Below are 26,591 nucleotides of genomic sequence, written 5' to 3'. Positions count from 1 at the left end.
CACTCTGTTCTCTCACCACGAGTATTTTCAAAGGTCACAGAGACGATTTAATGAGTTCCCAAGACTATTTCTTCTATTAATAAAGTAAAAATATTGTTAATCTGTCACTAGAACCATAAAGACACCCTTAAAAACCCGTGTAACTTCAATTAAAGCCCTTGAAAAGTAGTGAAGGTGAGGCGCATGTTTCAGAACACGCGATAGGGCAGCGCAGTAGGGCAGAGGAAGAGATTGCAAACAGGCCATGACCAACTCGATATCTCCACCGCCTTGCCTTCGTCCCAGCACGGAGAGGCGTCATTGGAGGGCAGCTAACCGGAAAAATGCAAATCTCTCTTTCCTCTCAATCCTCCTTTCACTCTTTGCAATTATTCCAATCAATGACTCAACTTTCACCCACCCATGGCACAGCGTGAAGGGAAGCGTAACCGCGTAGGTAGTAAAACACCATTAGCAGTGTTTGCTGTTAAAGTAAGATTAGACGGATTAGACAAATGTGTGCATGGAGATGATAGGTGGAAATAAGATGGGTGATGGATATTACACATATATTAACTGCCGTGTGTAGAGTTGATGGCTTCTTGTAGCTTCCATATACGCCTGCAAAACTAAAAAACCAACAGAAGATTAGGGAAACTGAAAACCATTTGGAAAAACAACTGGAAAAGCGCCAATCACTAGGAAAACTGAAGAAAAATAGAAAAGCCTCAAACACTTAAGAAAACTGGAAAAAAAGGATTGGAAAACCCCAAACACTATGGAAACTGGAAAAACTGGAAAAGCCTCAAACACTAAGAAAACTGGAAAACCAACTGGAAAGGTTTCAAACATTGGGAAAACTAGAAAAAAACTGGAAAGGCCTCACATAACAGAACAACTGGAAAAACACCTGGAGAAACAACTGAAAAGCCTCACACACTAGAGGAACTTGAAAAAAAATAGGAAAAGCTTCAAATGTCAGGAAAAAAGAGATAAACAACAGGGAGAGCCTCAAATAGCAGGTAAACTGAAGGAACAAGTAGAGAAATAAGAAAAACCTCAAACAATGGAGAAACTTGAACCAGTGACTCTGAACTGTTTTGAACCAGGAAGGCTTAGAGCAAGAAAAAAGATAGATGGATAGATAGAACAATAGCAAATACAAACAATATGATAATGATATGCAGAATAATAATGCATGGTAAAAGTCTTTATTGCCTCACAAATTAAAAAATACAATTGTTTGTTTTATGCAAGGCTGCAACTTTTGCAATAAATGACAAAACTGCAAGAAAGAACTCAGTTGTATTTGATCTTACAATAATTCAATAAATACATTCATTACAATTAAGTTCAAATAATACAATAGGTGATATATAAGATTTGCAATGACTCATAACTTGAAGAGACCAAAACACTGTATTTCAAGTACTACACTATTGATACTCACACAAATTTGCAGCTTGAATAACAACTGTAACCTGAATTCGTCTTCTAATAAGTGACATTTGATGAAATAACACTTGCATGACCCAACATTTTCATAACTATATAACTACCGAAGAAAGATCAGGAATTTGCTGCATGAATAATGATCTAGTTGAGTTTGTCTTCCAGTAGTATACATTTGGTGAGAGGTTCCCTGCAAGCTACAGTATATTAAATTTTCAAGACAACATTAAGTGGGGCCAGGACTTTGCTATAAGAATAATGATCTAGTTGAGTTTCCGTCGACCAATAACACCTTCCAATAATGTGTGTTTGGTCAAAGAAACCCTGCATCTCCTAGTGTTGTTTGATCTATCCACCAATTCTATTCATGCGCATGACTTTGATACACAAATAATGATCTACTTGAGTTTACGTTGACTGGTAACATCTCTCAACATTTATTGAAGCATTTGATGAGAGGAGCCCTGCATCTTCTCCAAGAGTTTGTTTTATCCCTTGCACTGCATGAACTTGCCTTCCACGTACAGCTTCTTCATTGTGTATCTCCACTGCCTGCATTTGTATGTGACGAAGATTCCAACTGGTCTACGCAGCATCTGGCAGGTTTGCAGTAAGGCCTTGTCCACCTCTGCCTCTGGGCCAGTAACCTGGGAGGGGTAGGACAGGAATTAGTGGTGGTGGTGGTGGTGGTAGTCAAGTTTATATCAATAGTTTGGGGTATCTACACTATAATTTTAACCACTACAATATTTTTTCCTCAAGCTTCTTACAGTGTGGTGCAAGTGAACAACAAAATTTAGAGACATGTGGCACTGATAGTAAAAGGAATGAGTGATGCAGTAATTTAGGTCTTTACATGCCTTTATATTTACATTTCCACAGTAAAGTCAAGCAGGGTTGCTCAAATGAAGTAGCAACAGACTATAGACAAAAAAATAAGATAAGAGCTTCCACATTGATTTTCCTTTCCTCCTCGAATTTATTACCATGAATGTTGCCTTTCCTTTTTATCCTCCTTCCTCTCCTCTCATTCCTTGCGAATTCAACATAGGCTCAAAAAGACTAAAAAGAAAAACAAAGTAGGAAGAAAACTTTCACACTGTCCTTCCTTCCTTGAATCCTTACCGTGAATGTTGCCTTTCCTTTGATCTTCTTTCCTCTCTTCCTTTTCCCTGCAAATTCAACAGTGGGACGCCCCCAGCGAACACCCTGGGCCATCAGATCCACAGAGTTCATCATGACTGTGAGCACTTCATCCTCAATCTGCCCGAGACACCGCCACAGACAAAATGTGAGGGATGGACATCAGTGCATTTCATAATACTGACTAAATAAACAGGCAGATAGATAGATACTGATTGTGGAGGACTGGTGACAGGATCCTCAGACATCTATCTTCTGTATACTAATCTAACTTTCCCCAGACACACTCCCTTCCCAGCCATCCACTCACCTGCACCTCCACACCATCCTGTTTCCTCCACCTGTTGATGTCTACGCTCACTTCCTTCACAATGGAGTCTTCCTGCTCTTCCAGGTGGTTAGGGTACACCACCAGCACTGTGCAGGTGAGAAACATGATCACTTAGTCTTAAACAAAGTGAAGTAAAACACAAATACATACATATCAATCTTGCAATAGATATGAAATTACTTAGAACTCACTCCCTGAGAACTGCAGTAAGTCTATCTATTTATATACCAGACTGGCAATTACAAACAAAGCACCACTCACACACACACACACACACACACACACACACACACACACACACACACACACACACACACACACACACACACACATTATTCACACTCTTAGCACATGGTAAAAAGGAACAGTCTTTTGGCCCACCCTACTACACCCATGAAGATAGAAAAACTACTATAATCACAACATAAAATGAGTAAATGAATTGGTGGATGGACTTAATAGGTGTGGTAAAGTCCCTGCTAAAAGCACCACACACACACACACATCATTCACACTCTTAGCCCAGTCGGCACCTGGTGGAAAGAGACAGTCTTATAGGCCACCCTACTACACCCAAGGAGATACAAAAGTACTGCAATCACAATAAATAAACCAGTGGATGGACTTACTAGGTGTGGCGTAGGCCCAGACAAACAGTACACACATACACACACACATATTCTTAACCTTGTCAGCCCCAGGATACTGCAATCACAATATAAAATGAGTAAATGAGCCAGTGGATGAACTTACCAGGTGTGGCATACTCCAGGTACCATCCACTGGGCACCACAGCAACCTTGGCAAGCAGCTCATACCTCACGCTGGTCTCCTCCACTATGACGTCATCAAAGGAGAGCTCCGACAAGGCTCCATCCGCCCAGTACAGCCTGTTGTGTCATCACCATTAGTTGTCATCATCACTGTCATCACCATTATTCACTATCATAATTATGTGTCACCATCATTAGCTGTCATCACTATCATTCACTACCATATATATAGGTGACACCATTATTAGTTGTCATCATCACTATTATCATTCACTATCATGTTTTTTTTTGTCACCATCATCAGTCATCATCACCATCATTCACTATCATAATTATGTATGCTGCCATCATTTGTTGTCATCATAACTGTCATCACCATTATCATTCACTATAATTATACAGTTATGTGATCATTGATTTTTTCCCTTTTCTTTCTCTGTTTGTTTCACATTATCATTGCTAGTAATCATCATTATCACTATTATTATTGTCATCACTATAAAAGAATGTAATAGCTTTTCTCCTTTTTTTTTCAAATTTCCTTTTTACTAATGAAGTTAATGGTATACTCTCTCTCTCTCTCTCTCTCTCTCTCTCTCTCTCTCTCTCTCACCCACCTCTTGATCAGCTGATACTCGCCATCAAGACTCTTGGCTAGCACCTCGCCGACAATTGTCTGGCTCTGAGGAGAAGAAAAGACAAACCATTCATTTGTCCCATCTGTGTATCTACTTTTATCAAACTCTGGCCTGAAACTTGTGTGTTCTTCACTTGCATCATATGTCTGACTAAGAATATAAGAAAAGGAAGGTACAAGTCATCAGACCTACACGTGGCAGTTCTTGTGCAAAACATACATACCTATTTCCACCTATAACCCCATCCATGAATTTGTCTAATCTTCCTTTAAAGTTCCTTAGTGACTCAAATATATATGTATTTCTGAATACTTTGTGGTCACATTAAGAAAGGCAAGGTCTCATGGATGTTTTTTCTATTGATAATACATACAGCAGGCACATTGTTCTACTTTTGCCAAAATCACAAAAGCATCCTTGAAAACCTTAATAACTTCCACGGGAGCCTATTAAACTACCACTAGAATCATGAAAATACCTTTCAAAACCAAAATAACTTCCACTAGAGCCTGTCAAACCATCACTAGAATCATGAAAACACCCTTGAAAACCTATATGACTTTCACTGAACCCTATCAAACTATCACAAGAATCATGAAAACACCTTTGAAAACTAAATAAATTCCACTGGAGCCTGTCAAACCATCACTAGAATCACGAAACATCTTTGAAAACCTACGTAATTTCCACTAGAGCTTGTAATAAGTACATACCTGAGAATAGCACAGAAATGTTTGGCAATGTGCTCCTTTCTAACTCTCCATTCTACCTGGGAAGCAAAGCCAGTAGGAATGTGCCATTGTGAATAATAATAATTCAAGTGATTTCTGGTCGTTTTCTCACCTCAAACAGACCCGCATCCAGAGGTAGCTGGGTGTCTAAGTCCACAAATTGCACAGAGGAAGCAATAGACTCTCCTTGCATCAGATACTCGGGGTGTAGAATAGTTATAGCTGGGGTCATTGCTTCAGCACTGAGGGACATGGAAGAGAGACAAGGTATTAGAACATAAGGGATGCTGCAAGCCAACGTATACATGGAAGTCCCTGTACAATATATCTGTGTCCAGTTATTATTCCAATCCATAATTTTGTTTCGGTTTCAATCCCTGTACAATATATCTGTGTCCATTTATTATTCCAATCCATAATTTTGTTTAGGTTTCAATTTAAGTTCCCTACTGACTATACTGTAAGAAAGAGAGGCTGAAAACAGACAGAGGAGAGGAGTTGATAACGGATAAAAGAGAGAGAGGGTGAAGACAGACAGAGGAGAGGAGTTAATGAGAGGAAGAGAGAGAGAGGCTGAAGATAATCAGTTTGAGGAGAGAAATTGATGAGGGGAAAGAAAAAGAGAGAGGCTGAAGACAGATAGTTAGAGGAGAAGAGTTGATAAGATGAAAAACTTTTGATTTCACTGTGTCACAATCACAAGGCACGAATGTGCCACCAGCAGACAGCCTCACCTGAATGTCTTCCCCATGGAAACAGAGAGAGCTGGGGCATCACTGGGGTGGGTGACGGTGAAGGAGAGGCTGTACCCATCCCCAGGCTTACTGACTGATAGGTCGGTGAAGGTGGCAGCGCCATCTTGGTAGGGAACAGTGTGGGTGCCTTTGAGTTCTGCACCCTCAGGGCCTCCACAGAGCTGAACAGTGACCATCCAGGGATCACTGGTGTGGCCGAGGTCATTCACAATTTCACCCTGTGTATGGAGACAAAGAGTGGTTACTAGTGTGTTTGTTTGTCTTTCATGGGAAATGTAAGAGCCAGAGGATTTGTTAGACACACACACACACACACACACACACACATATGCAACTCTTCATCCAGCACAGCTTCACCCTCAGTAAGGAGACAAGAGGGGTGGTTACTAGTGTTTGTTTCTGTCTTTTGTGGGAGATGCAAGGGCCTCTGATGGTTTGTTACACACGCACACACACACACACACACACACACACACACACACACACACACACACACACACACACACACACAAAGATGCAGCTCCTCATCCAATGCAATTTCACTCTGAATAAGGAAACAAGATGGAGTAGCTACTAGTGTCTTTGTTTCTATCTTGAGTTCTTTCAGAGGAGCCTGAAGGTTTATTACACACACACACACAACACACACAGGCAAGCAGACATACAGACAAACGCACCTCTTCATCCAGCACTGTGACAACTGGCTGCATGCCAAATATTACATTCTGCACCACAGTGGGAGACACACCCTGTACCAGCTGCACCTCAGAGGGCTGTGCATACTCTGTGGTCTTGAGGCTCTCCTCCAGCTTCTCTGCTTCCTCCTTCTGCTGCTTATCAGAGAACAGCTCACCATCAGGGTCTGTAATACTGCCTTCCTCCTGTGTGGCCTTGGGAGGGGCTTCCTTGGGTGGCGGCTCGATGGGGTCATTCACCTGGAGTGAGGCACAGCTTGGAGGAACATGGCACTTCTGTTTTTTTGTGTGGTTTGGAGTGTTTTTGGTGTGTATGGATGTCTTTTAGGGTGTGCTTGTATGTTTTGGGGTGTTTTCAGGGATTTTAAGTAAAGATGATGATGAGGCTCAGGGGGAAAGATTATTAAGGGCAGTAAGGGAAAACAGGACTAATGTTTAAGCCACAACGGTGATAACAAAGCTCAAGAAGAAGAGATGATTGAGGCCTGTACAGAACAAGTAACAAAGTTGCTTTATCTGAAGGGAATGCACAGGAAAAGATAATTGAGGCCAGTAAGGGACAGAGAACAATCATTTTACCTTAAGAGGAAACAGGAAGAGATTATTAAAGGCAGTAAGGACAAAGAACAATCATTTTATCTAAAGAGAAGGCACAAGGAGAAATGGTTCAAGACAGTAAGGGGCAAAAACCTTTAGAGGAAACACAGGAGGAAGAAATCATTAAAGGCAGTAAGGGCAAAGAACAGTGTTGCTTTACCTTAAGACAAAGCACAGGAGGAAGCGATGATTCAAGGCAGTAAGGGAGAAAGAATGGAGAGTTATTGTACCAAGAGAGAGGCACAGTGGTAATTTATGACTTAAGATCACTAAAGGACAAAGAATGGAAACTTATTTTACCTTGAGAGAGGCACAGTAGCTGCAAGATCCATCCTGGAACTTGTTGACAGCCGCCTCCAGATCCTGCATCAGTTTCTCGTAGGAAATTACCTCCCCTCCAGTAACTCCCTCCTCTCCCTCACCACTCAGGCTACTGGTGGGAGCACTGGCCACCTCACCCTAAACAAAAGCACAAAATATCGAGGCTTGCATTACTCTTGTATGTATCTGTCTGCTTGTGCTTTTAAAGGGAGTTAAGTTTGTGATGTCTTTGTTTTTTTTGTTATTTTCACCAAATTATCACATTTTTCTTTAAATCTATGTATATTATTCACACACACACACACACACACACACACACACACACACACACACACACAGAAATACAGATCACTTCCTGTTATATTCCACTGATCTCTTCTTCTCATGCCCAGTTACTTGCTGTCCTATTAACTATGGTGTGTGTGTGTGTGTGTGTGTGTGTGTGTGTGTGTGTGTGTGTGTGTGTGTGTGTGTGTGTGTGTGTGTGTGTGTGTGTGTCCTGAAATTCTGGATGTTAGGCCACCATCAGCATAAAACACCAGACAGCCAGACACATATCCTCACCGTTGCCTCCACCAGCACAGTGCCATCCTCCTGGCGTCCCAGTCGCCTCCTGGAGTCCTCCCGCACAATATTGGTGAGCCTGATGTTCTCCTCGGACACTCCAAACAGGTCAGCCAGATTGGACACCAGGTTCTGCTCAAAGAATTCGTCATCGTTCACCACAAGGCCGCTGGAGAGGGTGATCATTGGGGTGGTCTTGATGTCGACAACATGGCCACTGCGCAGCACCACGTGCACCAGTTTGGCATTGCGCTGGAAGTAGTTGGTGCCCACCGCCTGCAGGAAATGCCATGGTTAGGTTAGGCTAGGTTAAGGAGGGCCAGTGTTAGCTAGGTTAGGTTAGGTTAGGGAGGGCCAGGTTTGGATATAAGGCAGAGGTGGAAAGAACAGGGAGAGGTGCAAGGAAGGAGGGTGATGTGGAGAGGCAGGAGGATGATGCATGATAAAGGCCAATATTCTGAAATGCCTCTGTGCCACACCTCCACTACTTTCAAAAGACTCTAGCTGAAGTTACACAGGTCTTTAATGATGTTTTCATGGTTCATGTGACAGATTAACATTTCTACAATATTAACAGGAGAAACACTCTTGAGAACCTGGCTAGTCATCTCTGTGGCCTTGGAGAAAAGTCGTGGCATGAGAGCAAAGTGTTTCAGAATATGGGCTAAGAACAAGGGCAGTGTTCTTTCAACTTTTTCAACCCTTACACTGCAATATGAAACAAATCAGTAACACTAAAAGCACAGCACAATCTATACAGAAACCTATAATTTGGCATTATAAAATTTTCCCTATGTCTATAGTAATACTCTTAAACTTACTAATTACTAAGTTTTATGTATTAGATTCAAGTTGTGCATGAGAAGTTCCAGCTCCTAAAAGTCTTATCACACTTCAAAACACAGCCCATGTCATCCCACTGCCCCACACAGCACAGCACACCACCACAGCCATCCTTACATCATCCAGCGTGGGGAAGAACTCCTCAGGGCTGCTGGGGTCCTCAGGGATCAGCTGGTACCCGGAGGCAGAGGTGTCAAGGTTAGTCGGGGGAACAAAGACGTCATCCACATAGATGTCATAGCGCTGAGGCTTGGGGAAGAAGATGCGCAGGACGACGGCCTCAGAGGACGACGCGTGTAGGAGGTGAAGACGCAGCATCTGAGGCAGTGAGTAGGAAGTTCAGTATGGCTATAGTACAACACCTATGTCTACTATTACCACTGCTATTCTTCGCCATACAAGTGACTACCACCACCACCATCACCACCACAATGGTACCTGGGGGTGAGCTGGTCATGCCTATCAGTGTGGCTACTACTAATACAGCCATGCCTCTATTATTACTACTCCTGTTCTCAGTCATAAAACAGAGACCACCACTACCACCACCACCACCACCACAACAGTACCTGGGGCGGTGTGCTGGTCATGCCTATCTCATAGACCTCCTGGCTGGCCAAGACGGCGTAGAAAGTTGAGATGCGCTCCTGACAAGTGTATCCGAAACACCAGCCTCTGTCCATTGGTCCATTGAGGAGGTCCACGTACCCTGAGATACCTGGGGGAGGAAGAGAAGAGGAAAAAAAAGGATTAATAACTAAGAAGACAAGAGGAAGAAGCAGCAGGAACAATTAGGAGCAGGAGGAGGAAGACAAGAGGAGAAAAGGGGCACTGATAACAAGGACCAGAAGGAGGAAGAGGAGAGGAAGAAGCAGGAATAACTTGGACCAGGAGGAAGAAGAGAGGAAGAAGAAGCAGGAATAACTTGGACCAGGAGCAGGAAGAGGAGAGGAAGAGGAGGCAGGAATAACTACAAACAAGATAGAAAAACAAACAAGATAGAAAAACAAACTTTACAAGGACATTTGCTTCATTACAGATCAAGATGAGGGATGCCAGTGCATGACAAACAGGAGGTGCCTTGTGTAAGCTGCCTGGCATTCTATACACTACTAAAGAACAGGATTAAAAAAGATATATTCACTTAATTTATGGATCAAGATGAAGGATGACAAAACCAAATAGGAAGTGCCTTGTGTAAGCTGGCCAGCATTCTGTACACTACTCATGCTGAACAAGATGAAAAGGTGCCTTGTCGTCTCACCTGGGTTGGCGATGACAGCGATGGGGGAGAGACGCCGCACCTCAGTGTCAGTGTCCATGCTCTCAATGATCATCATGCGGTGAGAGAGAGAGGTGCACTTCCATGCCTGCCATGACGACACAATGGAGCAGGAGTTGTCCCGGACAATGCCTGTGGTGTTGTGTTATAAGACAGATAGAAAGGATGAAAGAAATTAAAGGAAGAAGTGGAGAGAGAGAGAGAGAGGGTGAAAGAAAGGGAGGAAAGCGATGGAGGAGGTTTCTCTATCCTCTGCACCTCCTCCATTTCCTCCTCCTCCTCTCTCACTGATGTGATTCAAATTCTCTTATTCCTTCTCTCTTAGCTTATGACAGTATTCAATAGTGTCTCAGGACAATCAAGTACCTGTTTAGTTCCAATGTTCAGCTTTCATTTATATTTATGTATGATGAAGTGTATATATATGGACTAGAGGTTCTCAAAATGCACCAGCAAGTACAATAAGCATAGGGCAGCTGTATATATCTTGTGATTCCTCCCTACATGGCTGAGTTGTCTATTAAGATTCTCAGCACAATGTCTGGGAACAGAAGGGATGAAGGGACAAGGAATTATGTACAAGGGATTCCAAACACCATCAGGTCTTCAGGTCCTCACTTGGCTGTTTAGTTTGGCTGCAGTGACCATTTCCGTGTGTGTCTTTACTTGATTGTTCTCACCTAATTGTATTTTCACAGGATTGTGTCAAGCTTGTAATGTCCTGTCTTTTCAAGTTAATTTGTCATACTTATCTTGAAAGCTATTATGTGTGTATTGTAGAGCTATGTGGATATATAAAACACACACACACACACACACACACACACACACCATACCTTTATTAGGGAACTTCTCAGCCGCCTCAATCTCGGTACCATCGGTATTCTGCCTGAGTGGCACAGGAATGCGGTAGTCTCCTATTCCCCTCCTTTCATCTCCGTCCCACTCCCACTCTGCCTGAGAGATCACTGTGCCTCCCGATCCACCTGCAGGGAACAAGGCAGACTTAGGAGGGGTGGAACAGAGGAATGGATGTGTAGAAAGGAAACAGAAAAAAATGAAAAAATGTACCATTGTGGGAAGATAAAGAGGCTGGATATTTGAGAGGGCAGAGGGAAAAAGTTGAGAAAGGCTACAGCTTCCCTCTATGAAAATAAAGATACCTGGAATATACTAGAAGACATGATAGAGGCAAGGAGTGTACATGAACTGAAGGAGAATATTAATGAATATAGATACAGAGACATGACCAGTGGGGGGGGGGGTGTAGCTCAGGCCCTGTAACTAAACAAACACACACACTAGAAGAAAAGGTGATAGAGGCAAGGAGGGTGCAAGAACAAGAGAACAGACTGGATACACACACAGAGACAAGACCAGAGGGGTGTATTTCAGGCCCTGCACAATCCACCTAAGCAAACTCACCCAGCAATGATCCATCCTCATCCGTGCACACCACCTTTCTATGTCCATCGCAATCCATATCCACACAGTCTGACGGATTCACCTTCTCCACATTGGGTCTGGGAATGAACAGGTAGTTATCCTCGGGTGTGTCATGGAAGGTCAGGCCGCTCACAAAGATGGGGTGGATGGCGTCATCTGAGGCAGGGTTGGCCATGAGAGCGATGTCCCGACCACAGGATGTGTCGCCAAAGTTGTGGAAGGTGACGTCCTGGATGTGTGTGGAGCCATACAGGGCTGGGTACGTGTCCGTGGGGAAGAAGGCGTGCTTGGGGGCCACTGTGCAGGAGAAGCCATTGTGTCAGCAAGTGATGAGGGACAAATTAAGCAGTTCTTTCTTATACAGACAAGGAGGAGTTTATCAGCAAGTAATAAAAGGAGAGATTCAGTAGTTCTTTCTTGTCATCAGAATAAAGAGAGTTTGTGAGAAAGTGATGAGGGAGAAAGGAAGTCGAATTCCTATGTTCACAGTCAGAGATATAAAGATGGGATGTTTTGGTGGCAGTGTGAAGATGAAAAGTGCCTGTAAGCAAGTAATAAGGAAGAAAGGAACCAGAACTCTCTTGTTTAAAGTCAGAAATAAACACTGTGGAGATGAAGTGAGTTTGTAAGCAAGTAATATGAAGAAATGAAGAGGAGTTTTTTCTTATAGAGTCAGGGATATACAGATGGGGTGTCTTGGTACCACTGTGAAGGTGAAGGGGTTTGTCAACAAGTGATAAGGAAGACATGAAGCAGTTCTTTCTTATATAGGCAGAGATACACAGATGGCATGTTTTAGTGAGATCATGAAGATAAAAGAGGCCTGTAAGTGATATGGAAGACCGATAAACATTCATAAAGCCAACAAACAGAAAAACTAAATGGACTGAGAAAGAAAATGACTAACACATCATAACATCAACAAACACTCCTCTCACTAATAAACCAAACTCACTATTATTCCCAGACATGAACGTTCCAAAGACCAGGGCTGTGTTCCCGCCATCAACACCACTGTTCCACAACCTGTTGCCGTAGAAGCTCATAATCTCGGTCTGGGATTCTTGGAAGGTGCAGGAGTGAGACGGGGAGGAGGACACAAATTTGGAGTTGGTGATCGTGGCTGTCTTGGCGTGGTACTCGTGAGTCAGCGCTCCAGGCTTGTAGATGAGTTGATTCACTCCCAATAGATTGTCAACAGAGAGAACCTGGCAGGCAGAGGAAGGCAGAAAGTGATGTGGGTGACTGTGATAGGTACACACACACACACACACACACACACACACACACACACACACACACACACACACACACACACACACACACACACACACATACACACACAAATAAATAAATAAATAAATAAATAAATAAATAAATAAAAATATAAATAAATAAAAAATAAATAAATAAATGGGAGAGAGTTTGTGTATAAGTAAGAAAGGGAGGGAGAGGAAGGTGAAAAATGATGTGGATGATTGCAACAGCTAAAAAATGGGTTAAAGTTTTGTGTACAAGTGAGTGAGGGAAGGAGAGGAAGGTGGAATACGAAATGAATGATTGCAACAGGTAATAAAATTAAGAAATGGATAAAGTTTGTGTATAAGTAATTGAAGGAGGGTGAGGTAGGTGAAAAATGATGTGGGTGACTGCAGCAGATGAAAAAGGCAGAATTGGACCTGACAAGGAGAAGAGAGTATAAAAAAATTATGTGGGTGACTGCAACAGATAAAAAAAAAAAAAAAAAAGGGACAGAGTTTGTGTATGAGTGTGTGAGGTGGTCAACAGAGAGGAGAGGAAGGTGGAAAATGATCTAGATGATTGCAACAGATAAAGAAAGAGATAGAGATGGAGTATGAGTAAATGAGGTAGACAAGAACACAATCTGGGAGGGAAAGGAAGGCAGAAAATTACGTTGATAACTATAACACATGAAAAAAAACAATAGAGAAGATGTCTTAATAAGTGAGGAAGGGAGAGAAAGGCAGAAAATTATGTTGACAACTGTAACACATGAAAAAAAAAAAAAAAAAAAAAAAAACAATAGAGAGGATGTCTTAGTAACTGAGGGAGGGAGAGGAAGGCAGAAAATCATGTTGACAACTGTATCACATGGAAAAAAGCAAGAGATGGTGTGTAAGTGAAGGAGGTAGAGGAAGGTACAAAATCCTCCTCCTGCTGCTGCTTACATTTGTGACCAAGGAGCTGGCGTAGTACTGCACGTAGTAGGCTGTGCTCGAAACCCTCCAGGCGTAGAAGTTGTTGAGTCTGCGGCAGTCTGTCACCGGCCCTATGGATCCCTTCCTCCACGACTGCATGGAGCACAGAGATGGGTTAGGTTAGGTTAGGTTAAGTAAAGTTAAGTCAAGTAAGGTTAGGTTAGGTTAAGTAAAGTTTCTGTCTACCTGTCACAAAGTTAAGTAAGGTGATGGTATTGTTTGCCCATCTGTCTCTATAACTACTTCTCTTGTTCTCTCTCTTTATGCCAGCTCACAGCAAGACAAGATTAGATAACACTAGTAACTGTATTATTTCTCTCTCTCTGTCTCTTCACCTGCACACAACACAAGGCCAGGACAAGGTGGCAGGAACAAGCAGCATAAGGCAGAAGTAACACTATCAGTTTCTCTCACCATGATGCCAAAGACAGCACTGTGCACTTCGTTGTCTGCCCACTGTGTTGCATCCTCACACGGCTCTCCAAAGGTCTTGTAGCCCGCCTGTTCTGCACCTGTACAACGCAAGAAACAAATGAGCACCACAATGCATAATTTCAACACTTCATTTCCAGTGAGTACAGTGTTTGGAGGATAAAAAGAAATAAAAGCACCCAATCAGTAATCAATGAATCTAAACAAACACGCAACACTTCATTCATACAAGGCTCAGGAATTTCCACATACCAGCGATAACATTGCTGGTGAGTACAGTGTTTGGTGCATTGTCAAGCTGGAATGCGCCATAGACATTGAGGTTCTCCGTCTCCTCTCGGTCACCATAAGTTCCCAGGAAGAGGACAGTTGTGATGAGGTTGCTTGTGTATGTGTTGGAGCCTGTCTCGTCTCGGATGCCTGAAGGAGGACGTAGAAATGAATGGAGAAAAGAAGGTGGGAATTAGAGATACTGATTTGTAACAATACAGTCTTTACCATCTTTGAATAATGGTTTAGTCTAACTTATGTGTTGGAGCTTATCTCGTCTTTTATACCTGAAGGAGGAGGATGTGGAAATGAGTGGGGAAATGAAAGTGAGAATTATACAAAGTGATTCATAATAGTGCACTGTCTTAGAACCACTGAATAATGGTTTGATTGATGTTTGATGTTATCCTTCTTTCAATGTTGACTTTTATATATCTCTCTAAGATTACTGAGAAGGAAAAAGCTCTATTGAATGTCTAGTAAGCATGCTTTTAATATCTGTATCTGTTGTACTCATGCTAAGGAAAAGACAAATTTATGTATCATCTTTTCTCATCTAAATTTTGTTCCTTATCTCCTTCACAGATCACATAAAAAAACAATAAATAAATAAATAAATAAATATATAAATAACAGAAACACAGTAAGTATCTTATTATTATCTGCACAAAAGAAGATACAAATTTACACATTATTTTTCATCTAAATCTTGTACCTTCTCTCCTTAACAGGTTACTAATAACACACACACACACACACACACACATACCTGAATCCAGTGCAAAATAAATAACATTGTCTTCCACCATCATGTTAGACGTCCCAATGAGTCCAAGAGCCACATTGTAGTTGAGGTTGAAGGACGACCTCTTGACGTAGCTGGAGTCTTCCTCGATGGCATCCAGCCCCACGAAGGCCAGGGAGTAGCGGGGGTCATCCAGGTCGGTGAAGCCTTCCTGCCCCATGTTGCGGAACTCAACGCCATCAAACTGAGCAGTGCCTGGAGGAGAGGTGATGGAGAAGCCTTGTTAAAATACCCTTGGAAATCCCAAAAGCTTTCAATACAGCCTATTAAACTCTCACTAATCTTGTTAAACTACCATTGGAATCCTGAAAATACCCTTGAAAATCCCAACAGCTTTCAATACAGCCTATTAAACTCTCAGCAGCCTTGTTAAACTACCACTGGAATCCTGAAAATACCTTTGAACAGTAGTAGTAAGAGCAGAAATATGTCAAGCATTCAAATCTAATATAATAAAATCTTGCCTGACCTTACCCTAATCTGACACCCTCCACTCATCTCCTTATTCAAAAACACAAACAACAATAACATTCTCCCCTGAAACACTCACCACCATAGCCAGTTCCATCCTGCATCAATGTGGAGACCAGAATGCTTCCTCCTAAAGTGTCCTCCTCAAAGCCTTCAAGCACATTTCCTTCCTTCCTCCTCATTCATAAACAGAAACAACGCCAACGTTTCCCCAGAAAAACTCACCAACATAATCAGTTCCATCCTGCGTCATTTTCGAGACCAGAATCCTTCCTCCGAAACTGTCATCCTCAAAACCTTCGTATGTGTTTCCTTCCACCACAATGTTGCGAGTCAGCAGGCCCACCTCGCCAGCCAGGGTAATGGAGGAGCTGTCCGATAGAGTGTGTGTGTCCCCTGGTGGTGAGACAAGCACAAACTGAAGTGTATGCATCAACTTGGGAATATATTAGTGTTGTCAGGTGATGTGAGAGAAATTGTATGAGTGTATGTGTGTCTCCTGCTGGTGAAATGGTATGGGCTATAAAACAGAGACAAGCATTAAAGTGGAGATATATTAGTAGTTTGTGATATAAGGTCACATAAGAAAGTGTGTGTGTGTGTGTGTGTGTGTGTGTGTGTGTGTGTGTGTGTGTGTGTGTGTGTGTGTGTGTGTGTGTGTGTGTGTGTGTGTGTGTGTGTGTGTGTCTATTTAACTTACTGAGGTGTTGGAAATGAGACAATGAGTGACCATGCATGACTAAGAAAGACAATTATAAACTGACATGCTGGAAATGAGAAAGAATGAGAGTAGAAAGAAGACACTGATCAAAATACTGGAGGTGAAGAATACAATCATTAATTCATACACCACAAATGAAAGCTAAATGAGTGACTGAGTGAGTCAAGAAAATAGACATTCATTGATATACCACAGATGAGGTCAATGAAAGTAAATGAACAAATGAGTGAAAACAAAGCAGACATTAATTCACATACCAAAAACAAGAAGCTGAATAAAAATTAGTGATTAAGTGAGTGAAAAAGTGAAAAATAAACAATAATTCACAAACCACAAATGAGGAGCTGAACCAAAGTAAGCAAATAAACAAGTGAGTAAGTGGACAAGACAGTTACCAAGGTGCTGGAAGTTGAGAGGGCTGTCCAGGGTGAGAGTGGAGCCAGAGATATCCGTCACCACCCGAACCTCACTTTCCGTTGCCTCCTTGCCTGTTGCCGTCACCACCACCTGCGGCACACGACAAGAGCAAGAGTGACTGACTGACTGACGTAGGGAGAGGAAGGGAGAGTAACTGGTTGTGAGAGAGGGAGAGGGAGTGAGGGGAAGAATAAATGTAATGATGCAATTTTGTCACTCTAACTACAGTCTTTCCTTTACCCTCCTTTCTTTTTCCACTGGCTGACTAAAAGAGGAAGAGAGAGGGAGAGTGACTGCTTGTGAGAGAGAGAGAGAGAGAGAGAGAGAGAGAGAGAGAGAGAGAGAGAGAGAGAGAGAGAGAGAGAGAGAGAGAGAGAGAGAGAGAGAGAGAGAGAGAGAGAGAGAGAGAGAGAGAGAGAGAGAGAGAGAGAGAGAGAGAGGGCGGGGGGCAGTAAGAGGAGGGATAAATATAATAATATAGCTTTCTTATCCTCCAGCTACAGTTTTTGCTTTCCCCTGCCTCGTATCTAACTCTACCTTACCTTACATCACCTCACCTCACCTAACTTATCCTCACATCCTCCACTCAATTTCCTTAGTCAGTCTTTCCTTTCTCCCTTTTTTTCACTCAATTTCCTCATTCAGTCTTTCCTTTCTCCCTTTTTTTCATGTACCCAAATTTTGCCTTATTTCACCTCACCTCACCTAACCTTACCTTACCTAACCTATTCTCACATCCTCCACTGATTTCCTTATTCAGCCTTTCCTTTTTCCATTTTTTTGACGACCCCAAACTTTGCCTTACCTCACCTGACCTTATGTGACCTAAGTTAACTCTCATTCAACCTGTCCTTTCTCTCTGTTTTTAATCTAACCAAATTTTATCTATCCTAACCTTATTTAACTTAACCTCACCTAACCTAACCCTACCCAGCATCCCCCATTCACCTGTTTGTTGAGCCAAGATGCATCAGGAGCCTCGGCCAGGGTGACAGTGCTGCTCCCAGACTCAGCCGTGGCCCCAAGCTTGATCCAGGAGCTTCCCGACACCTGCCCATGCAGCCTCAGGTAGCCAAACACACCTGTAATTAAGAACATACCAACATATAAGAAAATAAGGGAAGCTGCAAGACACACCTGTAGTAAGAAGGTAAGAACATAACCTAACCTAACCCACAACCTCCTAACACTTTCTTACAATCTTCTAACACTTCTTTACAACTTTCTGTATCATTAATAATCTTTTAACACCCCCTTTACAAGCTCTCAATTTCTCTTACAACCCTCCCACCTTCATTGACAACCTTCCAGACACCCTCCTCACAACCTTCCAGTCGTTACTTACAATAGCTTAGCCTCATTAATGCCCTCCTATGCAAAATTGACCCTAACAATCTTCCACCATTCAGTACTTACACACATCAGCATTCAGCCAAATCTTCCAGCATTCCAGTACTTACCCATAGCCTTCCAGCCCACGTTGGGGGACCTCAGGGGGCATGGGCATGTCCTCATTGTCAGGGTCAGTGGGGTCAAGGGAGCCACGGAGGCGAATGTTTAAGGTTGTGGGTGAAGGGAGCCTCTGAAGAGAAGCCAGCCACCACAGATCCTCCCTGGTGGTGAAGGAGCAGCAGTGTTTGGTGGGTGACTTAGCAGTGCTTTGTGTGGAGGAAGGAGCAAATGACAGAAAAGTGTAGTCCCCTGTCTTAAGAGGAAGTGACAGAAGCAAGGAGTGTTAACAGGGCTATAGGAGTGTAGGTCCCTGTCTAGAAGAGATGACAGAGGCAAGGAGTGTTAACAAGGATATAGTCAGTTGTTCCCTGTCTAGAAGAGGTCACAGAGGCAAGGAGTCTTAACAGGGATTATAGGAGTGTAGGTCATTCCCTGTCTAGAAGAGGTGACACAGGCAAACATTATGAACTGAAGGGAAGACTGGACTGAAATCCTATGCCTTGAATGGTATAAGGAGATATAACAAAGACAACATATCCAAAAATCTCACAATCAGTACTAATGATAAAACAAGAAATAACAGGTTCAAGGTTGAAAAGTTAGATTAAAAAAAAAGATAGGGAAAACAAAGACAGTAGATGAATGCTGCTCACCTGGATGTAAATAATAGTTGCCTCAAAATCGTGATCCATTGTGTCATCAAACTCAATGGTGCCGTACACATACACACGGGCCAGCTTGGGTGTGATAGTGTCAACGATGAGCCACATCCCTGCAGGGTGTACCAGGGTGTAACAGTGTATAAGCAGGATGTAGCACTGTATATTAAGGAATCATAGGGTGTAATAGAATTTAACAAAATATAGCCAGGTGTGGCAGGGTGTGTATAGGATGTACCAAGTTGTAATGGAGTGTCACAGGGTGTAATGGAGTGTTGTTGAGCGTGGCAGGGTGTAAGAGTGTGTAATAAGGGTGTCACAGGGTGTAGCAGAGAGAGGAAATACATCCATTAATCCATATGCACCAGAAACACTCTCTCTCTCTCTCTCTCACCCTTAGGAATGATAATCTCGTCTCCATCTACAGGCAGATTGTATTCCTCCTCCGTGGGGTGGCCGCCAGACCCCACAGGCACCTCCTTCCAGGTCTCCACGTCAGACCACCGGAAGGTTGTGCCTGGTCTTCCTGTTGGCACTGGTGGGGGGGTGGGGGGAATGCACCCCTCATACGAGTACACCTGGAGAGAGGAGAGAGAGAGAAGAGAGAGAGAGAGAGAGAGAGAGAGAGAGATAGAGAGAGAGAGAGAGAGGGAGAGAGAGAGAGAGAGAGAGGAGAGAGAGAGAGGAGAGAGAGAGAGAGAGAGAGAGAGAGAATGTTAATAGTTGTTGTGGTTTTCAAGGGTGTTTTCATGGTTCTAGTGATGAATTAGCAAAGATTCTGTACTTTTAAGAGGTTCTACTGAAGTGACTGAGGTTTTCATGATTCTAATGACAGGTTAAACAATTATTCTAAACTTTTACTGAGGTTTTCAGGGATGTTTTCATGATTACAGTGACAGTTTAACAAGCATGCGAAACTTTTAAAAGGTTCTAGTGGAAGTTACTGGGCTTTATAAGGGTGTTTTCCATGATTTTAGTGACAGTTTAATTAGCTCTAATGGAAGTTACTGGGGTTTCAAGGGTGTTTTCATGACTACACTTCTAACAGGATGAGGTGGAAGCACACACACCTGTAAACACGGAAAGAAATCTTTCTCTTTTCGCCTGACACTCGGTCATCAAACACAGTGCGTTGGTGTCTGGCTGACTCCACAGTATGGGACACTGAAACACGCAGACAAGAGTTATACTGTGGCAACACCAATCAGGAGCAGCATTGCATAGGACATTCCAAAGGCTCCAGTTGAAGTTACACATATTTTTAAGGGTGTTTTTATAGTTGTAGTGACAGATTAATGATATTTCTACATTATTAACAGGAGAAACACACTTGAGAACTCAGCTAATCATCTCTGTAGCCTCTGAAAAATAGTTATGGTGGGAGAGCAAAGGGTTTCTGAAATTGGGCCTCTCTCTCTTACCCAAATAGGTGAGTTCCCTGGTGTCTGTGTCCCAGTAGAAGTCCCCATGGACATTGGTGGCAGGATCTGGCAGGGCATCCAAACTCTCCCTCTCGTCATTAGTTGTCCTGTCAAGTTAAGGTAGTTAGGTTGGGTTAGGTTAGGTTAGTTTATGTCTGATTAGGCTGGGTTACATAGAGAAGACAGGACTTGGTATAGCTCAGGGATATACACATACGCTCATACTCTCATACACATACCTAAAGCCATCTGGTCCCCACATAAACATCAGGTCAAATTAGGTCACACACATAGACAGATACAAGCATAATGACCTAGTGTAGCTGAGGCCCTGTATAATACAACTAGGGACACACACACACACACACACACACACACACTCAGATACACCTACCCAAAGCCATCTGGTGTCTGCATGAAGGTGTGGCGCACGAAGTAATGGTCCCCAGCGGCCAGATGTCTCGTCTCAGCCACGTAGGAAATGTTGGTGATCTGTTGCATGAATGTCACCAGAGATTGATTAGTGAGGTGTGCTGGATGTGGTGAGTGTTAAGAGGCACAGAGTGAGGTGGTGTGGGAATAAGAAAGAAGAATGTCAGAAGGACAGAAGAGGAGGAGGAAGGGCATGTGCTAAGAGTGACAACAGTTGGAGACCAGTGGGGAGACTGAAGACCTGGAGACAGTGGGGGAGGGGCAAGAGAGTGGGAGGTGGAGGTAGATGAAAGGACTCTAGTAGGAAGACCAAATAAGACCTGGAGACAGTGAGTAGAGGAAGACATGAAAAAGATGAACAGGGAAGGTTAGATTACATTAGGAGACCAGTGGGAAGACTAAAGAAGACCTGAAGAAAAAAAAAGTACATGTATAAAAAACAAAAACCACGAATTTCCATTTCACTCCCACCCAAAAAATAAACAAATACAAAAAAAAAAAAAAAAAAAAAAGAGAAAAGTCCACTTCTAATTCTGTTACATATATGCAGGAGAAAAGAAAAAAATACATGAATAAAACACAAAACACAAACAGCATCTCCACCAGCAATTCAACTCAAGACCCCAATGTGTGTCCACCTGTCCATACCTGCTCTGAGTAATCAAAGCTCCAATCGTAGGTAGCACCAGTGTAGACGATGCCCATCCATCCCTCCGTGGTGAGACGCTTCACTTGGTAAGGGACTGCAGTGCTCCCATGCTCATTAGTAACAATCAGATCCCGGGCTTGAAGGGAGGTAGGTTCAGTGTCCGGTCCCTTTATGTTGAACCTGGCAAACTTAAGGCCAGTGCAGACCACCCCAGGGAACTGCAAAGACAGGGTAGTGGTGGGAAAGGTTCAGTAAGTTGGTGGTGGTGTTACTGTGCTTGTGTCTCCCTTAATGGCCAATGGGGATGAAGTGTGTGTGTGTGTGTGTGTGTGTGTGTGTGTGTGTGTGTGTGTGTGTGTGTGTGTGTGTGTGTGTGTGTGTGTGTGTGTGTGTGGACAAGTGCAGACCACCCTAGGGAACTAAAGACAGGGTGGTTCTGTTAGCTGGTGGTGGTGTTACTGTGTTCATGTGTGTGTGTGTGTGTGTGTGTGTGTGTGTGTGTGTGTGTGTGTGTGTGTGTGTGTGTGTGTGTGTGTGTGTGTGTGTGTGTCTTGTCTGGGATGTCGCATGTGCATTACAAACCTGGTATAGATACACAGACTGATAGTATAATTTTTCAATGGTGATTTTACTATGACAGACTTGGTGAATGGTGATAGTAGTAGTAGTAGTAGTAGTATATTCCTTGGGTAGTGAAAAAATTATGATAGATTTGGTGAATGGCTTCAAATCCCTGCCATATATTCTTATCAGAAAAATACTTCACCATCAATGGGAGAAAGATATCACAAAAGCCTGACTAATTACCTCTGTGACCTCTGAAAATAATTCTAATGAGAGAACACAGCATCTAAAAACCTGACACAGGTTAAGCATACATACATACAAACTTGTACTACCTGAGAATTGACAGCAAAAGCAGAGTCTTCAGTACAGGAGGATGGGGGCAAGATTCCCATGTTAGGAACAACGTTTGCCTCCACCGTTCCTGTCAGTGAGCCATCAGCGTCTATCCAGATTGTCTCATGCTCCCACAAGAACTTGAGCTGAGGATGGGGAGAGAAACTTGGCTATTTTTGGCAGGGTCCAGTGGATGCTACTGTGGTTTTCAAGGGTGTTTTTGTGATTCCAGTGAGAGTTTGAATTAGCTTGTGATAGTTTTAACAGGTTGTATTACATATTATTGGGGTTTTCAAGGGTGTTTTCATGATTCCAATGAGAGTCTGAATTAGTTTGTGATAATTTTAACAGGTTGTACTGTATATTATTGGGGTTTTCAAAGATGTTTTCATGATTCCAGTGAAAGTTTGAATAGGTTAATGATATCTTAGCAGGCTCTGCTAGATGTTATTGGAATCTTCAAGGGCATCTTCATGATTCAAGTTATAGTTTGACAAGAGTCCCACATTATTAATGGGAAAAATACTCATGTCTAATAATCTCTATGGCTTTTACAAATAGCACTGATGAAAGAAAAGAACAAAGCATTTAAAACTGAAGTACAAAATGGCATAAACTGAGAGTTATCAATAATATGATGGATAAAAAATAATAGATATAGCAAGCAATCCTGAGGGAGAGTCACTAGAGAAACAAGAGACACAGCAAGTGAGCCTGAGAGACACTTTCCATACCTTATTGGGTGAGTTGTCAAAGGTGAGTCCCTTGGTCTGCACCTGGAAGCCTCCCTGGAACACCTTGCACTGAGAGCAGCCGGACAGGGCAGAGCAGGTGCCTGTGTCGAAGTTGACGAAGGTGACGTCGGAGATACTGAAGAGGTACTGCTTGGGGGCGATGATGCCACTCGCCCCGTTGCCACAGGAGCCCGAGCTGAGAGCCGAGTGCCCCACCACCAGGGAGTTGAAGACACCTGCAGGACGACAGAATAGCAGGTTAATGAAAATGTGGACACTTGAAAGAGGAGGAAGGAAAATGATGAAATTTGAAAGTTGAAGATGCTTGGGAAGTTAATGGAGGAGGAGGGAAAAAGATGAAATTAAAGTGGAAACATGAGCACCTGAAGAAAAAAAGAGAAAAGATGAAATTAGGGAGTTGAAGATGAATGAGAGACAAGACACTGGCAGGTTACTTCACTATTATCATCACCATCACCACCATAACCCATCACTTACCTATACTTTTCTCGTCTATCAGGAAACATTTCCTATTACCATCACCATCATCATAACCCATCACTCACCTATACTTTTTTCACCTATCAGGAAACATTCACTATTAGCATCACCATCACCCTCATTATTGCCTCATATAGATAGAAATGCAAGATAACTGGAAAAACAAGTGAAGAAGACTAAACAGAAAAGGAGGGAAAATCAAGAAATATAAAGGTAATACGAAAACATTCACTATCATCACTGTTAATCATTATCATTGCCATCACTCACCGGGCCCATCATCCTCGCCAAAGCCTCCATCCACCTTGACCATCTCTATGCCAGCATGTTCATTGTCGAGCATCACAAAGTCGTGGAACTGAAGAGCGCCACCAAACACCACCTCAGCACCTCGGTCACAGTGCCAGGCTGTGAAACCCTCCCACCGAGCCACCTGTAAGGGAAAAGGTTGACAGTGACACCTAAATGCTCCACCTGTTTGTGTTCTTCCCTTTCTACCAGTGACCTGACCCTCTGACTGCCACTTGGTACACCTTTCCCTTGTTTGTGTTCTCCTCTCCTACCTGTGACCTGACACTCTGACTGCCACCTGGGTCACCTTTTCCTAATCACCAATCACTCTGAGGCAGCTTTACTTATCAGCCACATCCATTTGAACTGGGATGAAACTGCAAAGTGTATTTGTTTTCATTGTTAATTTTCTTGTAGATGCTTATAAAGACTTCATGCATTGCTTCTGGTGTTGTTAATTATGTCGTGTTGCAGTGAAAGGGTTAAAAATTGTGTGAGGGGAAAGGTTAACAGTGATGCCTGAATGCTACACCCGTTTTTTTTTGTTTTTTTTCTTGTGATTTAAACTTGTGTGAGGGGAAAGATTAAGTGATGCCTCAATGCTCCACCAGGTTCTGTTCTTCTCCTTCCTGTGACTTAAATCTATGTGAGGGAAAAGGTTAAGTGACACATGAATGATCTACCTGTTTGTTTGTTTTTCCCTTCCTGTGATTTAAACTTGTGTGACGGAAAAGGTTAATTGATGGGTGAGTGCTCCACCTGTTTCTGTTCTTCCTCTCCTTCCTTCCTTCATTAATTTTGATTTACTCTTTCATTGATTTTTGGGAAGAGACAAGTTGAATACAAACTCCACACATAAATTCTTTGTCCCCACAGTGTTGTGCAAGCTTCCCTGCCACACACTGTTACCCCTTCAGCTCTTTCTTGCATGTTGCCATTTGTAGACAGATTTGTAGACTGGTTTCCATATCATCTTCCTCACTCACTACAAGTCCTTCTCCTTGCTTTACAACTGCCCAGCTTAACCCATATTTGCCTTAAAGGGGTCTGAGTGATGTTATACTACATTACACTACACTACTTCAACAGAGTGAGCAAGTAATGATATCCTAGACTTACCTCATCTCTTCCTTTACAGTTGCCAGACTTGGGGAAGTAGCCATTCATGGAGAACACCCACAGACCGTACCTAGGACCAGCAGTGTTACCAGATCAGTGGCTCAGAGACACCTTGAAAAATTTGTGAGGGAGTTCTCTCTCTCTCTCTCTCTCTCTCTCTCTCTCTCTCTCTCTCTCTCTCTCTCTCTCTCTCTCTCTCTCTCTCTCTCTCTCTCTCTCTCATAGCCATCACACAAGCCTTGTCAGCACATAACACACACAAACACACACACAAACATTCACAGCTTTAAAGATAAATATTAAAAAATTAGTAACTTTTAAAAGGCAGGACATTACAAGCTTGACTCAATCCTGTAAAAATACAAAACACACACACACACACACACACACACACACACACACACACACACACACACACCTTCCCATGGAGTGTGCTGTGTTATTGTAGAACTGCCCCATCTGTTCATTATTCTGGCAGTAGCTGTTGGTGGCAGAGGGGCCTGAGGGGTGGCGCTCCAGCCTGTACCAGTAGCCAAAGTGTGTGCTGCCAGCTGCCGCATTGTGACGGAACACGTTGTTGGGGTTCACCACCTGGCGGATGAGTGGAATGGTGGATTGATTGGTAAGATGGAATGGGAGTTTTTAGAGTTGTTTGTGGAGGTGGAATGGGAATTTCTGAGTGGAATGGTGGATCAGTGAGTGGTTTACAGAGGAGGGGAGAAGGAGGAAGGGGTCACAAAATTGTACTTAAATATCTTTCTTGCTCTATGTCCATCCTTCACTACCTGCTTCTCTCCCCTCTCATTTCTCCCTCTCTCTTCCTCCCTCTCCCTCCCTCTCTCACTCACCCAGAAGGAGGAGGAGGAGGAGGTTATGGTACACTCCCTCTCCCTCCCTCCCAGTCTATCCCTCTCTCTCTCTCTCATTCACCCAGAAAGAGAAGGTCACAAACTTGTACTTAAAAGTCTGCCTTGCTCTCCTTTCTCCATCCTTTATCACCTGCTTCACCTCCCCTCTCTCTCTTTACCCCTTCCTTCCCCACCCCACTCTCTCTCTCTCTCTCTCTCTCTCTCTCTCTCTCTCTCTCTCTCTCTCTCTCTCTCTCTCTCTCTCTCTCTCTCTCTCTCTCTCTCTCTCTCTCTCTCTCTCCTCCCTCCATCTTTCATCACCTGCTTACCCCCCATCTCTCTCTCTCCCTCTCTCTCTCTTTCCAACTCTCCCTCTGTCTCCCACTCACCCAGAAGGAGGAGGGCGTCACATCCACATTGAGGAGGGAAGAGGAGGTCCTGGTGTACACGGCTAAGTTGTACTGCACCACGTTGTTCTGCTCCACGCCGTCCTCCGTGAAGATGGCGTGTCCCATGTTGTCGTATGCCACGTTGCGCTCCACCAGCAGGTTGTTCGCCCCGTGGATTGTCACTGCGCGGTTGTAGGTGCGGTGGACAGCACAACCACGGATGTACGAGCCAGTCACGTCACCAACCATGTGGAAAGTGGAGTGGGTAGCGTCCCAGTTGGAAGGCCTGGTGGAGAGATTGGTGTGTTTTG

General features: G+C 43.2%; 3 protein-coding genes across 4 annotated transcripts in view; all 3 read right to left on the bottom strand.

The window, feature by feature from the left end:
• Positions 1 to 1,168: 1,168 nt before the first annotated feature.
• On the bottom strand, positions 1,169 to 19,574 carry LOC135092077 (fibrocystin-L-like). Its single transcript, XM_063990273.1, has 26 exons — positions 19,391 to 19,574; positions 18,991 to 19,109; positions 18,346 to 18,498; positions 17,834 to 17,967; positions 16,864 to 16,975; positions 15,973 to 16,143; positions 15,241 to 15,471; positions 14,454 to 14,621; positions 14,184 to 14,281; positions 13,740 to 13,862; positions 12,506 to 12,758; positions 11,530 to 11,847; positions 10,941 to 11,090; positions 10,087 to 10,236; positions 9,392 to 9,540; positions 8,940 to 9,140; positions 7,980 to 8,255; positions 7,395 to 7,553; positions 6,480 to 6,737; positions 5,782 to 6,020; positions 5,160 to 5,289; positions 4,296 to 4,360; positions 3,659 to 3,795; positions 2,885 to 2,991; positions 2,557 to 2,694; positions 1,169 to 2,078 (listed from the first exon to the last, which is right to left on the bottom strand). Exons 3-26 carry the CDS (start codon positions 18,398 to 18,400, stop codon positions 1,920 to 1,922), a joined length of 3,981 nt encoding a protein of 1,326 aa, XP_063846343.1. The 5' UTR covers positions 18,401 to 18,498; positions 18,991 to 19,109; positions 19,391 to 19,574; the 3' UTR covers positions 1,169 to 1,919.
• On the bottom strand, positions 18,592 to 26,406 carry LOC135091975 (fibrocystin-L-like). The gene is made up of 14 exons (XM_063990071.1): positions 26,281 to 26,406; positions 25,892 to 25,960; positions 25,462 to 25,634; positions 25,044 to 25,113; positions 23,904 to 24,066; positions 23,133 to 23,368; positions 22,398 to 22,544; positions 21,498 to 21,716; positions 20,812 to 20,909; positions 20,418 to 20,524; positions 20,065 to 20,160; positions 19,391 to 19,531; positions 18,991 to 19,109; positions 18,592 to 18,651 (listed from the first exon to the last, which is right to left on the bottom strand). Exons 1-14 carry the CDS (start codon positions 26,404 to 26,406, stop codon positions 18,592 to 18,594), a joined length of 1,824 nt encoding a protein of 607 aa, XP_063846141.1.
• LOC135092076 (fibrocystin-L-like) overlaps positions 26,325 to 26,591 on the bottom strand; it is a 29,720-nt gene continuing 29,453 nt past the window's right edge. For both annotated transcript variants that reach the window (XM_063990270.1, XM_063990271.1), the window contains one exon: positions 26,325 to 26,566. In XM_063990270.1, the coding sequence (XP_063846340.1) occupies positions 26,519 to 26,566 (48 nt within the window). In that variant the 3' untranslated portion in view covers positions 26,325 to 26,518. The remainder of the gene's footprint in view (positions 26,567 to 26,591) is intronic.

The sequence above is a fragment of the Scylla paramamosain genome, chromosome 39 (assembly GCF_035594125.1).
Source record: "Scylla paramamosain isolate STU-SP2022 chromosome 39, ASM3559412v1, whole genome shotgun sequence".
Taxonomy (NCBI): Eukaryota; Metazoa; Arthropoda; class Malacostraca; order Decapoda; family Portunidae; genus Scylla; species Scylla paramamosain.
This window is presented reverse-complemented; position numbering and strand designations above follow the sequence as displayed.